The sequence below is a fragment of the Loxodonta africana genome, chromosome 6, assembly GCF_030014295.1.
Source record: "Loxodonta africana isolate mLoxAfr1 chromosome 6, mLoxAfr1.hap2, whole genome shotgun sequence".
NCBI lineage: Eukaryota > Metazoa > Chordata > Mammalia > Proboscidea > Elephantidae > Loxodonta > Loxodonta africana.
The window spans coordinates 46,465,709-46,477,856 of NC_087347.1; the positions used below are offsets into that span (position 1 = coordinate 46,465,709).

General features: G+C 40.2%; 1 protein-coding gene across 2 annotated transcripts in view; it reads left to right on the top strand.

Moving 5' to 3' along the window:
- Positions 1-2,099: 2,099 nt before the first annotated feature.
- Positions 2,100-12,148, top strand: part of FTCDNL1 (formiminotransferase cyclodeaminase N-terminal like) — a 38,184-nt gene continuing 28,135 nt past the window's right edge. Inside the window, exons 1-3 of one of the 2 annotated variants that reach the window (XM_064286852.1) lie at positions 2,100-4,252; positions 7,292-7,387; positions 9,178-9,392. In XM_064286852.1, the coding sequence (XP_064142922.1) occupies positions 4,141-4,252; positions 7,292-7,387; positions 9,178-9,362 (393 nt within the window). In that variant the 5' untranslated portion in view covers positions 2,100-4,140 and the 3' untranslated portion in view covers positions 9,363-9,392. Of the gene's footprint in view, positions 4,253-7,291; positions 7,388-9,177; positions 9,393-12,148 lie in introns of those variants that run through there. The other variant, XM_010586376.3, reaches the window with a different exon arrangement.

Consider the following 12,148-nt stretch of genomic DNA (forward strand, 5'->3'; position numbering starts at 1 on the left):
TCTCCTTGCCTTTCTCAAAAAATCACGTTTACAGTCCACAGGCAGGGCAGGCAGTGCCCTTCACAAAGCACACTGGGGCTCTGTTTTCTCTCCATTTGCGATTGATGGTATGATGGAGATAAGGACTAAAGTTTACGGAGTAACTGCTGGGTGGTGATGCTTTCATAAATGTTATCTTATTTAATGCCCCCAGCAGCCCTGTAAGAGAGAGATTTTCACAGAGAGGCTTAGAAAACGTGGAGGAAGAAGCTTTAGTTCTGGCAGTTGCTATGACTAGAACCATAATGCCCCTAAACTCGAAAACAAACCTGTTGCTGCCGAGTCAGTTCTGACTCTTAGCAGCCCTACTTTGGAGGGATATGACAAGACTGGATATAATGATACTGCTCTGTTTTTTTTTTTTATTTTAGCAAGTAGCCTCGTCATAGGATTGTGAAATATAGGGGCTTCAGTACCATTGTCTTTCCACGGAAGGAACCTCTGGACACTTCAGTACTTTTTTTTTTTTTAGCAATTGGAAGCTATGGCTACAGGTAACAGAAGCTCTCCAAAGGGAAAGAAGAGAAAGTTCGGGACATCAATCTGCTTAAAAATCACTCAAAATTATCTAGTAAATGATAACATTAGATGGATACTGGTCTTTAGAGATCAACATAGGTATATAATTTCTGTATTTCTATATAGTTTCAGAATTTTTCAAGAACTAAATATATATTTAGTTCCATGTAAGAACCCAAAGCCCTTTGAGGATTTAAACTGATAAGCCAACCTCAAAGGGACTGATTCTTGCAACTAAAACACAGACACCTCTGGGGTGAAATGCGGCAACAGTTTGACAGGCATAGCAGTAGCTTAGGCCAGAAAGGATTTATCCAATTAAAATTATGGGATGAATTTTGGCTGGCAGAATGTAATTACCAGCCTTGGAATAGATCCAGGATCCTGAGGTTAACACCCCTCCTCTTGCCAACAACCCTCCTACCTGCCAACACTCTGAGATGGAGAAGGCTGGATCTGACATAATCGCACATAATACTGTTGTGACATCTAAGTACAATGATGATGATGTGAGAAGCGTCATGAACCTGATTTTTTTTAACACTCATTATGTTACTTATTTTTATGCCACATTAGGCTAGAAACCAAATGTCCACATAAATGTTAATTTCCTCAAATCTGTGTTTGAAAATTATAATTAGAAAATAAAAAATAGATTTAAAAATTAATTTATTCCGTAGAAGTAGTTATTTAGTGATTATTTCACTGCAGGAAGGAAACTGGATCAAAATGGTGACATTTAATCCATGCTACATTAAAAAAAAAAAAATCCTGGATTTTTGGAAAAGAAATATGTTTTCAAGGTTCACTGGGCTAGAAAAAAGGGAAATGCTTAATGCCTGGTTTACGTCCGTTGTCTGTTTGACTAAATGGACCTATGCAAATTCTGCTTTTGTCCTGGGGAGGGTCCAGTTTCTATTCTCAGGCACTCGCTTGGCAGTGCTTCTCCTAGAAGGGAATTGCATGAGGGTTTTAGGTATGTCTCTCAACAAAAACAGACAAGAGCCCTCTGCTGGTGTGTGATCAACGGGCGATGACCTAATCAGTAAATCCCAATGCCTTTTTAAAAAGTAATTTATTTGTAATAGAGAATTGTGGAGAGTTACAAGATAAAGATGAGAGGAAAGGCAATTCTGAAAGTAATATTAAGCCTTCAAGGGCATTGAACTTGTGTTGTCGGGGTCTGAAAGAAAGGCAAGAGAGAAGGCTCAGGCAGTGGAGAGTTTGGGAGAAGCGCGTCCTAACGCGCTGCGGGAACCCGCGACCGGAGGGCGCGACCAGGAGGCGGAGGCTGCGCACCAGTCACTCGCGGCGCCTCCAATTCGGCTGCCGTCCTACCCCGCCGCCCCTCTGCGCGCAGGTCGGTGCGGATCCCAAACCGCCGGTCGGCTCGCGCGACGGGGACGCGAAAGCCTGGCCCAGGGCAGCGCAGCCGCACTGCTGGTCCGCGCCCCGGGGAGGAGCCTTCGGGTGCCGCGCTGGCCGGGCATCCCCGCCGCCCGGGGACGCAGCTCCCGACGCGCATCGTGGGGGAAGGCCGAGGAGGCCCCGGGAACCCTTCAGAGTAAACCGGACGCAGAGCAGCAAGGGCTGCAGGGAGTCCGCAACACTCGGGTTACCCTTCTGCCCACGTGGCCCTGGGACACTCCCCTGCGGAACCGAGACGGGTCAGGGCAAGTCCGGGGCTAGCCTCGAGCACGAGTAACTGTCTCCCGGGCGAGCCTCATCGCGGCCTCAAAAGTGCTAGTGGTGCGAGCGCAGGCAGGTGGTTTAGGGGAACAGGCGCGAACCTACTTCACTAGGCACTTGGCCTACTGTTCCTGGAGGAGGGGGAGACTCATCGCCAGAAGTAATGGAACTGTGATTGAAGGGATGACAGACTAGGATCTCCATCTCACATGCCACCAAGTGTTTGGGGTCTTGATTTTGGGTCACTTTCTTAGAGGAAGAGGGAGAGAAACTTACCCTTTTTACTAACAAGCCTGACTGCTCTCCAAATGCTGCCGCTAATTTCAGTTTTTTGTGTGGAGGTAGATTTTTCTAACACCATCTTTGTGTGATTTAGCTGTCCACAGGGAATCAAATTGTGGAATGAGAGGATGAAACTAATCCTTTCTTTTGCACTGTTAGGGGTTGCCATAAACACCATTTGTTAAAAAGCATAATTATGTTGGGAAAGTGCCTGATGAGACAATTAAGCTACATAAACACACTGAAAACAAATGAAAACCAGAAGACGCCCACGCCCCTTGTGTAAAGCAATTTTTTGTTTACATAGAAACGAGAGAGGTCTGAGCTGCTTTATTATAACAATATTATTAACGTCTAGAAAAACCTAATGACCATATTTTTATGAATTTTCAGTAAGAAACCTTGGTCACAGTGTGAAAACCTGTTAGCAAGCCTGAGCTAGCGACAAAGTCCTGCACTCCCGTTCAGTCAGTCAGGCCAACAAACCATCTTAGTGAACAGAAGCCGGTGGGTTTGTGTACTGAGGGCGCCATTACTTGCACCAGAGCATGTTTAGCTTAAAGTCATAAGCTTAAAGTTTGTCTCAGTGTTGGACCGGGCTCACTGCAATATCCTGGTGCCGAGAACACTACCTGGCACAAGATGACCCCCAGCAACTATTCCTTAAATGAATTCACATGACCACATTCATTTTTAGTTATGCTATTTAAAAGAACCCCCCCATTTTATGATTGCCTGATCTTGAAAAGAGGAATTCTTTTATTATTTTGAGATATTTTAACTCCTTTAGATGTATAATAACAATTGGGGTATGGAAAGATGAGTCAAAAAAATGCTGTTCTTAAGTACTAAAAAGAATCAAAGCAACCTTCCAAACTTGTGTAATTTTTGATCAAAGAAGGAGTCAAATTTTTGGCCGTATTGAGTAACCTCTGATATATATATCAGAGTCTGTGTCAGTTTTCAGTTCAAGATACAGAGTCCATGATTTTAAACTGATTCAGAAACTTTGGAGATCAAAGTTCAAGAAGAATTTAGTTGAAATAATTATCGTTTATTTAAAGCACCCAAATCAGTCCCTTTTATTTGTTCATGTAATGTCTATGCCCTGGGCTGTAGAGATACTTTTTGCCACAGCATAGTTTTTCTAAGAGTCAGCATAATAAATAATCTTTCTCATTCCCCTTTCTTGCAGTTCCCCAGTAAGTCTCATTTAACGAAAGGACCATGCCGATTTGTTAAATAGTAGAGACCCTGAGAAAGGAATAAGCCAAGGAAGCATGATTAAAATGCAACAATAACATACTTTCATGAAAAAGTTTCATTTATATGATAGAACTCAGGCCAAGTAACTTGCAAAATAGCATATCTTAGTATTTTTCCTATGTTCGTGTGTTCATATGTGCTTGACCACATCCCCGTGGTTTCCTGATTGAGTCAATCTGATGATTTTACCCTTTAGATGTTCTCTAGAAATAGTCAAATGTTCATATTATTACTGCCTGGTTTCCAAAAAGCTATTTTTTTTTATGGTTAATGAAATGAAAACTTGAATGAAACTAGAGAGACTGAAATGGAGAATCCTTTTCTTCCTATTCTAGAAAAATCACCATGTCTTCCTCCAGACCGGGGCTCTGTTTGGCTGCCTGTTTACTAAACATTTCGGAAGCCGGAAGAAAATACGTTGTTGAGAACATAGCAAGAGCTGCTCTTGAAGAAAATGGTAGGAATAGCAGACGATGGAAGTGACTATTGCAGTGTTTTGATAATAACTTTTATATTTTACAGACAGTATCTACTGAACACTTTCTTTTCCTCTGATCTCTTCCCCTCGCCCCATCCTTGTTCTTGGGCTGTTATATTTTTTTCTGCTCGACTCCAGGCTACTGAGCTAGCTCAGTTACTCAGCTGTGCACATATGCTCATTTCCAAATGCCTGCAAACTCTCAGCTGAGCAGATCTTCACGTTTGAGTGTGAGTCTCTGAGATGCACATTGTTCAGGATTTGACAGGATCCTGAGGAAGATAAGTTTTACATGGGGGCTTAATGTTTGCCTTTATGAGCTGTTTATTTGATCATTAATAGAATGAGCATAATCGTGTATTACCCTTTTTATATATAAAAAAAAAACCCTTATAGCATTGAGTAAAAAATAGACTTGCCAAATACCAGCTACTTTTCAAAGCATTCCTGCCAGCAAAGCCCATGCTATCATTATCGTATTTTTATTTGTAATCCATTTTGTTGTATAAAGACTTTTAAGCAATTGTATTTACATGACGTGCATAAGATCACTCAGCAATTCAGTGATGGAAAACTGGAATTCAAGACTCCTTACTCCCTAGGCCAGTGTTTACTATAAGAGATACTACTCTTTTTTTTTAATCACTTGGTCAAATGTTCATGTGATGACACACATTTCTGACATACCATTTGTTTGTACTTTACACACAATCCTCCTAATATATTTATATACTTAAAATCATTTAAATCGAAATGTTTTATTAAACCAACAGTTTTCGGACAACAGGAGAGCATGAGGGTGACAGCCCTAAAGCATTAGAGACACATTACCCATTGCCATCGAGTCAATTCCGACTCAAAGCAACCTTATAGGACAGAGTAGAACTGCCCTGTAGGTTTTCCAAGACGCAACTGGTGGATTCAAACGGCCAACCTTTTTGTTAGCAGCCTGAGCTCTTAACCACCAGGGCTCCAGCAGTCTATTGGAGCCCTAATTGTCATTTTTTATTTGGTTATTGCTTTTCATGACAAGGGAGTCTTTTCCCCAAACCCATTTCTAACTTTGTGCACGTTTAAGTAACTGTCTTGCAACTTTGCATGAGTGGGACATATCTATGAGAATTCCTGATAATTGCCGATAAGAAAATCCTTTGGAGTCTGTATACAGCTGTGGGTTTGCATTCTCTTTGCAGGAAGAGCCAGCTTGGGCTCCTCATTCCCAGAGACAGTACATCTAATGGGACTGCGTTACCTGTCTCTGTGATTAAGTGAACGTGCAGAGACTTTTGTGGAAGCCACACACTGATGGATACCTGGGTCTCAGCTCACAGTTTTTATCAGCTTGTTAGTGGCAGCAGCCCAAATGGAATTATAGCTATTATACTCCATTACAAATACCAAACAATTTACTTCTGCTGAGATTCATACTGACAGCTCCTCCTGCCAGCAGTCATTTTTTTCTATATGCCTGCTTAAGAAATTGCAGGCGAGAGTGTTTCATTCTTTCAGCATTTGATTCAATTGAATCATATGAAACTGAGAATAAAAGCTTTTCAGAAGATTTAGGATGAAAAAAACATTGTATCTTTTTTTCTTCCGGGAGCTAAAGAATATTGAAAAACGACATAAAATTGGAGGTTGTGTGATCTTGTTCTTGTTTCATTTTAATCATTTTAAAAATGAAGGGAAGGTAGTGCTGGTTATGAAAATGAACCTGTTGTTTTACCAATATTTGAAAGGATTTATTTTTAAGTGAGTGAGAAAAAACTATATATTTCCTGTAATTAAGCAATGTGAGAACGTTTAAATGGCTTCAAAAGGTCTTAGGTAAAGGACCCTGAGTTAGAAATTTTAGACCATCACCAGGGCAGTGCTCTGTAGATGCTTGTTAGGCTGTGAGCGAGTGACATATGTTTATCTTCTCACATTATTAAAATTAATTGTGTAGGCTGTTGGAAGCTCTGTGGTTCATGGGTGTAACTTCGTTTTCCTTCCCTCTGAAAAGATTAATTGTTAGGCTGCCAGGGGACAGGGGGACAAGGTATAATAACATAACTAAAGGTTTAATTACCGCCTGAAAACTTTTGTCCTTTACTTTGAATTTGTTTTTGTAGGCTTAAGGGGAACTTTTAAGGGGCTCAAATCAGGCTTGTAAACTTCTAAAATAACTTTGGGGTTGTGTGTGGCAGCCATGCAAGGGCATGGAGGCTTTCCTTCTCTAGGTTACACGTTCTAGGGCGTCACAGCCTACCAAAACCTGGAAGTCATTAACATCTGAAGGCTGTTGGTGGCCTCTGAAAAGTAGGCTGTAGAGTTCGACCAGTTTCTAATGGACAGGTGCATGCATCCCAGAAACCTCTACTATAGGTTCTGATTGGCCTGACCTGGTTCTTCCACATGTCAGATTTTGATCTATCGCTACCACCACCAGTTACCGTTGAGTTGATTCTGACTCATGGCAACCCCATGTGTGTCAGAGTAGAACTGTGTTCCAGAGGGTTTTCAGTGGCTAATTTGTTTTGGAAGTAGCTTACCAGGACTTTCTTCCGTGGGACCTCTGGGTGAACTTGAACCTCCAACCTTTTGTTTAGCGGTCAAGTGTGTTAACTACACCACCCAGGGACTCCGATTTTGACACAGGCATTTTGATTTCTGGGTTTTGGAAGGAAAAATTGACATGGCCTAGGAGATGAGATTAATATGGAGCAGAATTTAGAGTAATATGATTTGACAATTGAAGAAAGGCTACTACCATCTTAGGCTGAGTTAAGAGAACTTTGGCAACTTGATTTGGTAAACTAAGGTCTCTCATGGACACCAAAGGCTAGTGTCTGAGGTGAGCCATCTGAGTTTTAGATTATGGTGCTGTAAGAAGTAGACATGCTCAGCCAATGTCACTTCCAAAGGTCACATGACAGAATTTTTCTATTAGATTAAATTTAATTATATCAGAAGAAATAAAGTATTACGGTTTCATCATAGAAAAAAAATAGAGTGTATGTGATGTTTTCTCTACAGCGCAGAAACATCCTGAAGCATCAGTGCTCAGTATTTTTTCTGATCAAAACTACAACAGATCAGTCATTGCAACAGCAGCATCTGTTGATAAATTGGGTAAGATTTCAACTTCTCTCTTTACATATGTTTTTGGATGAAGAGTAGACTTCAGGAAGACAGTCTACGAGATAGATTGACGCAGTGGCTGCAATTATGGGCTCAAACATAGCAACAGTTGTGAGGATGGCACAGGGTTGAGCAGTGTTTTGTTCTCTTAATAGGGTCGCTGTGAGTCGGAACCAACTCCATGGCACCTAATGGCAATAACAACAGGCTTCAGGTAGAACTGAATGTTCTTTAATCATTGATTGCTATGTAAATCTAAATCCTTGCCTTCATCAAGTAGAACAAAAACAGATGCCATGGAGTCGATTTCGACTCATGGCGACCCTATGTGTGTCAGAGTAGAACTGTACTCCACAGAGGTTTCCGTGGCTGATTTTTCAAAAGTAGATTGCTAGGCCTTCCTTCTGAAGTACCTCTGGGTGGACTCGAACCTCCAACCTTTTGGTTAGCAGCTGAGTGAGTTAACTCTTTGCACCACCCTGTGACTCTACATTAAGTAGAGCCTACCACTTCATCATTTTTCTGAACATGTACATCTCACACTTTTCCCATTTCTTCTCTTTAAGATGAACCTTGGTGTCTAAGATTTAATAACATTCTGTTGCCAAAGATGATCATATACACTTTGTGGTTGGGAAAAAGCATCTTCAAGTCTTAAATTTTGAATCAATATTGTTAAATCAACCTTAATTTCACTTTTAATTACCATGGAAACAAACATGGTAACCGATTGTGTTTTGGGTTGGGAGCTCGAAATTTTGAGTTGGGCAATGGGTGGAATAAAATGGGCTCCATATCTCATGCGGATGTTGTAAGGTTTAGTAGGACAACTTGAATTTGAAGAATTATAATTGTTTAAAAGAAAAACCAGAATTATTTTAATATTGCCTAGTAAGGGATTTGGAGCCCTGGTGGTACAGTGGTTAAGAGCTCAGCTACCAGCCAAAAGGTCAGCAGTACAAATCCACCAACCGCTCCTTGGAAACCTTATGGGGCAGTTCTACTCTGTCCTGTAGAGTTGCTGTGAGTTGGAATTGACTCGATGGCAACGGGTTTGGTTTTTTTGTTTTAGTAAGGGATTAAAAATATTTTTAAATAAACTTGATTTTGACTTGGCAGATTATCCTCTTTAAAAAGGTATGTTTGCTTTGAAAGCGAAGTTCTGATTGGTAACTGCAAGCAAGCATAGAGAGATTATTTTCAGTATTAGTCATAAAATAAGACATGAAATCTTTGTTGTTGATCTCTGTTGCTCAAATGGTATCATACTGCACTGCTAATGAAAACCTAGGGTAATAACATAAACTCTTAGATATCTGTAATATGTATTTGAACTTAATAAAAAAAACAATGGAAAATCTAATTGCTGGATAAGAGCAAAGCTAAAATAAGTATTTATGCCTTTAAATTTTATGTTGTGTGTATATTTTAATATATCTAATAAAGTATTTTGAAAACAACAAGGAATTTTATCAGATTAATTTGATAAAATAAAAAAGCGATTAGTAAAAAAATGCACAAAGTTGTTTAAGACTGATAAACATTGCGTAATTCCTCCATTTTGGGAGGAAAGGGCTGGAAGAAATGTGAAATTTTATGATAATCAGGTTTGAGGTGAGGGAAAGTGCTGTTGGGTCTTTTATTTTTCGTTATTTTGGATGAGAAAACAACCTTATATGCAGATTACAAAAGAAAAGCAGCTAGCGGGACAAAATCAAAGCTCTTTCTTTAAGTGCGACTGAAAGTTTAATGATTATTTTTTACAATTTTACATTTTTAAGGCAGTTCTGTTCTTGCTGCCTGGGTAGAAGCCTTCCAGTCTATTAACATGGAGGTTCAAGAGGGAATCCATCCCTGCCTGGAAGCAGTAGACCTGATTCCAGTTTACCCCCTCCCTGGGGTAGGAGTGGAAGAGTGTGGCGCTGTGGCCAGACGTAAGAGAACGTTTGTGTGTGTTATTCGTTAATGTAAACCATTTTTACAAACCAGAACAGCTCGTGACAGTATAATCACTCCATGATCCCCTGGGAAAAGTAGACCTTTAAGAATTTTATCAACAGTAAGCTTTTATGGGTTGCAGTGGCATGCTGTGTTTTTGTAACTCATCCTTCCACTTTCCACCACTTGACAATATGTAACACTAAATGCTGTGGGACATGGCAAAAAAAAAAAAAAAAAATCATCAATAATTTTGTCCCTTACATGTTTACAATAGATAGTGAGGAAACAACAGTTGTTTCTAATGAGTTTCTTAGACTCTTCAGGGCGGAACGATGGTGTGTTTTGCCCATCTGTGTTCTATTTTCTTGAGCAGGGGTAATGATGAGGTTCAAAAACCACTTAAATGTTAACTCCTACCCTTTTCCTCTGATTTTTTTTTTCTTTCTTTTTTTTCTTACGTACAACTTTCTCTAAGATTTTCTTGAGAGCCAAACTGTCACATGCTTGATTTCAGCCCCAGGCGTAAATTTAATTTGGAAAATTCGAGCTGTGTCACTTGAGGTGTTTTTGAATTAGGCCACTTGGGAGACAAGAAAGGCCTTTTGCGTGGACTGTCTAGCTGCGGCATGTTTAATTACGATACGCAGCGGCTCATAACCTTCGGGGGAAAGTCTGCCATAGGATAATTGCATCCTTCTCTGTATGACCTTAGAAATCCCTCTGTGGTGTTGCCTCATTTTTATTTAATAATGAATTGTCTAACATTTGGGATGTAGATTTAGACTTTTAAGACGCATCAAGCACTAGAAATAGGAAATGAGACTTATTTCCAAAGGAATACTCGCGGCTTAAGCTACGTTTTAATGTGACCTGAAAGCAGAAGGGTCATTTCCCAGGGAAACCTTGGCCCAAAATTTGCTTCACTTTTAATCCAAGAAAGAGTTAAAATTCAGCACGGGGGAAAGTATGTTTCACACAAAAATGAAGAGTTCAGAGTTGTCCAGACCAAAATAATGATTTTAATTGTCTTCAAAACAATTAGGGACAATTACATTAAATCTCGAATTAGCCAGTACATGGAGTTCTTCATTACATCAGGACTAGTCCACCCCAGATGTTCACCCTGTGTAGAAGACAGTTGAGAATCGGAGAGTCTGGACACAGTATTTCTCCCTTCCCCTGCCCTTTTGCTTCATTGGCAGCTACTGTACCTCATGATTTAAACAAGGACATTTCTAATTAAATGAGAGCTCAGCTGCATTCTTGAACTAATTTATAACATTTGATTTGAAATGTAATAGCTTCAATCTTCATCTGATTAAAAACAGTCATATACTGTACATGGTTACTATTTTGATGCTCCAACATGCAGTTTTTATTTTTACATTCCCCTTTCTACACAGCTGTTCATCTAATATCATCCAATTTTTTTTAAGGTTCTTTTTTTTTTTTTTTTTTTTTGGTTCAGCATGCTCAAGCATTCTTACGAGACAGAACTATTCAAATCCTAGGATCCCGCTGTTCTCTGTACAGTAAAGGGATGTTTTTCACTAGAGTAAACCCTTCCCAAGGAAAGCAACGTCAGTATATAACTAGCATTCTTTGAGAAGAAGGGGCGATGGAGAACATCCTGGTGACATAAAAGATAGGTAATACTGATATATGTATATTCATGTATGCTTTGTATGTTAAAATTCTGAATAATATATTTCAGAACTTTTTGGTAATCAGCTATAATCTTGCTTCTGCCTTAAGGAAGGGATTCTTAAACTGAGGTCCAAAATTGGGGCTTAGGGGATTTATAAGTACTGACAAAATTATTTATAATTTACATGCATATGTACTTGTACACACGTGCATGCATGCGTACATACACACACATAATTTTGCATATTGTTTTAATTTAAGAACTCCTAGAGTAAATAAAGGGAACAGCACTGCAGACACCTAGAGGTGAGAGCAGCCAGAACTTGAGGACCTGCAAAGGACTTCAGTATGGCTGGTTGAACTTAGAGATAGGTTGGGATGGGGTGGGAAAGGCATTCCGGTGACTGTTGAGAAATGATGCTGAGGTGGTAATCAGAGGCCAGATTACTGAAGTCTTATATACCAGATTCAGGAGTTCAAACTTTGTCCTAAAAGCAATGAGGAGACATCAAGGAGCTTTTAAGCAGAAAGTGGTATGATTGGATTTGAATTTTGAAGATCATTCTGCCTGATGGAAGGCTGGCAGACCAGTTGGGAAAGGTGATGGGGGCTGTGTTAGTTTCCCAGGGCTGCTATAACAAACTACCATAAACTGGGTGGCTTAAAACAACAGAAATTTATTGGTCTCCCAGAACTGGAGGCTAGAAGTCTGAAATCAAGGTGTCAGCAGGGCCATGCTCTCTCTGAAGGCTCCAGGAGACCCTTCCTGGCCTCTTCCTGGCTTGTGGTGGTTCCTGGCAATCATTGGCATTCCTTGGCTTATCGATGCATCACTTTAGTCTCTGCCTCCATCCTTCACATGGCTGTGTTTCCCCTGTGTCTGTGTCTCTTCTCGTCTTTTTATAAGGACACCACTCATATGTCGTTAGGACCCATTCTACTCAGTACGACCTCATGTTAACATAACTGATAAGATCTTCGAAGATCTTATTGCAAACATTCACAGGTACCAGGGGTTAGGCCTTCATACCTTTTTGGGAGATGCAGTTCAATTCACAACAGTGGTCTAAGATAATGGACAATGGAGATAATTGATAGGATGTTGGGAGCTGGGGGACAAAGCACTGACAAAAGTAAAACAGGAAGAAGAAGGATTTTGTCGGA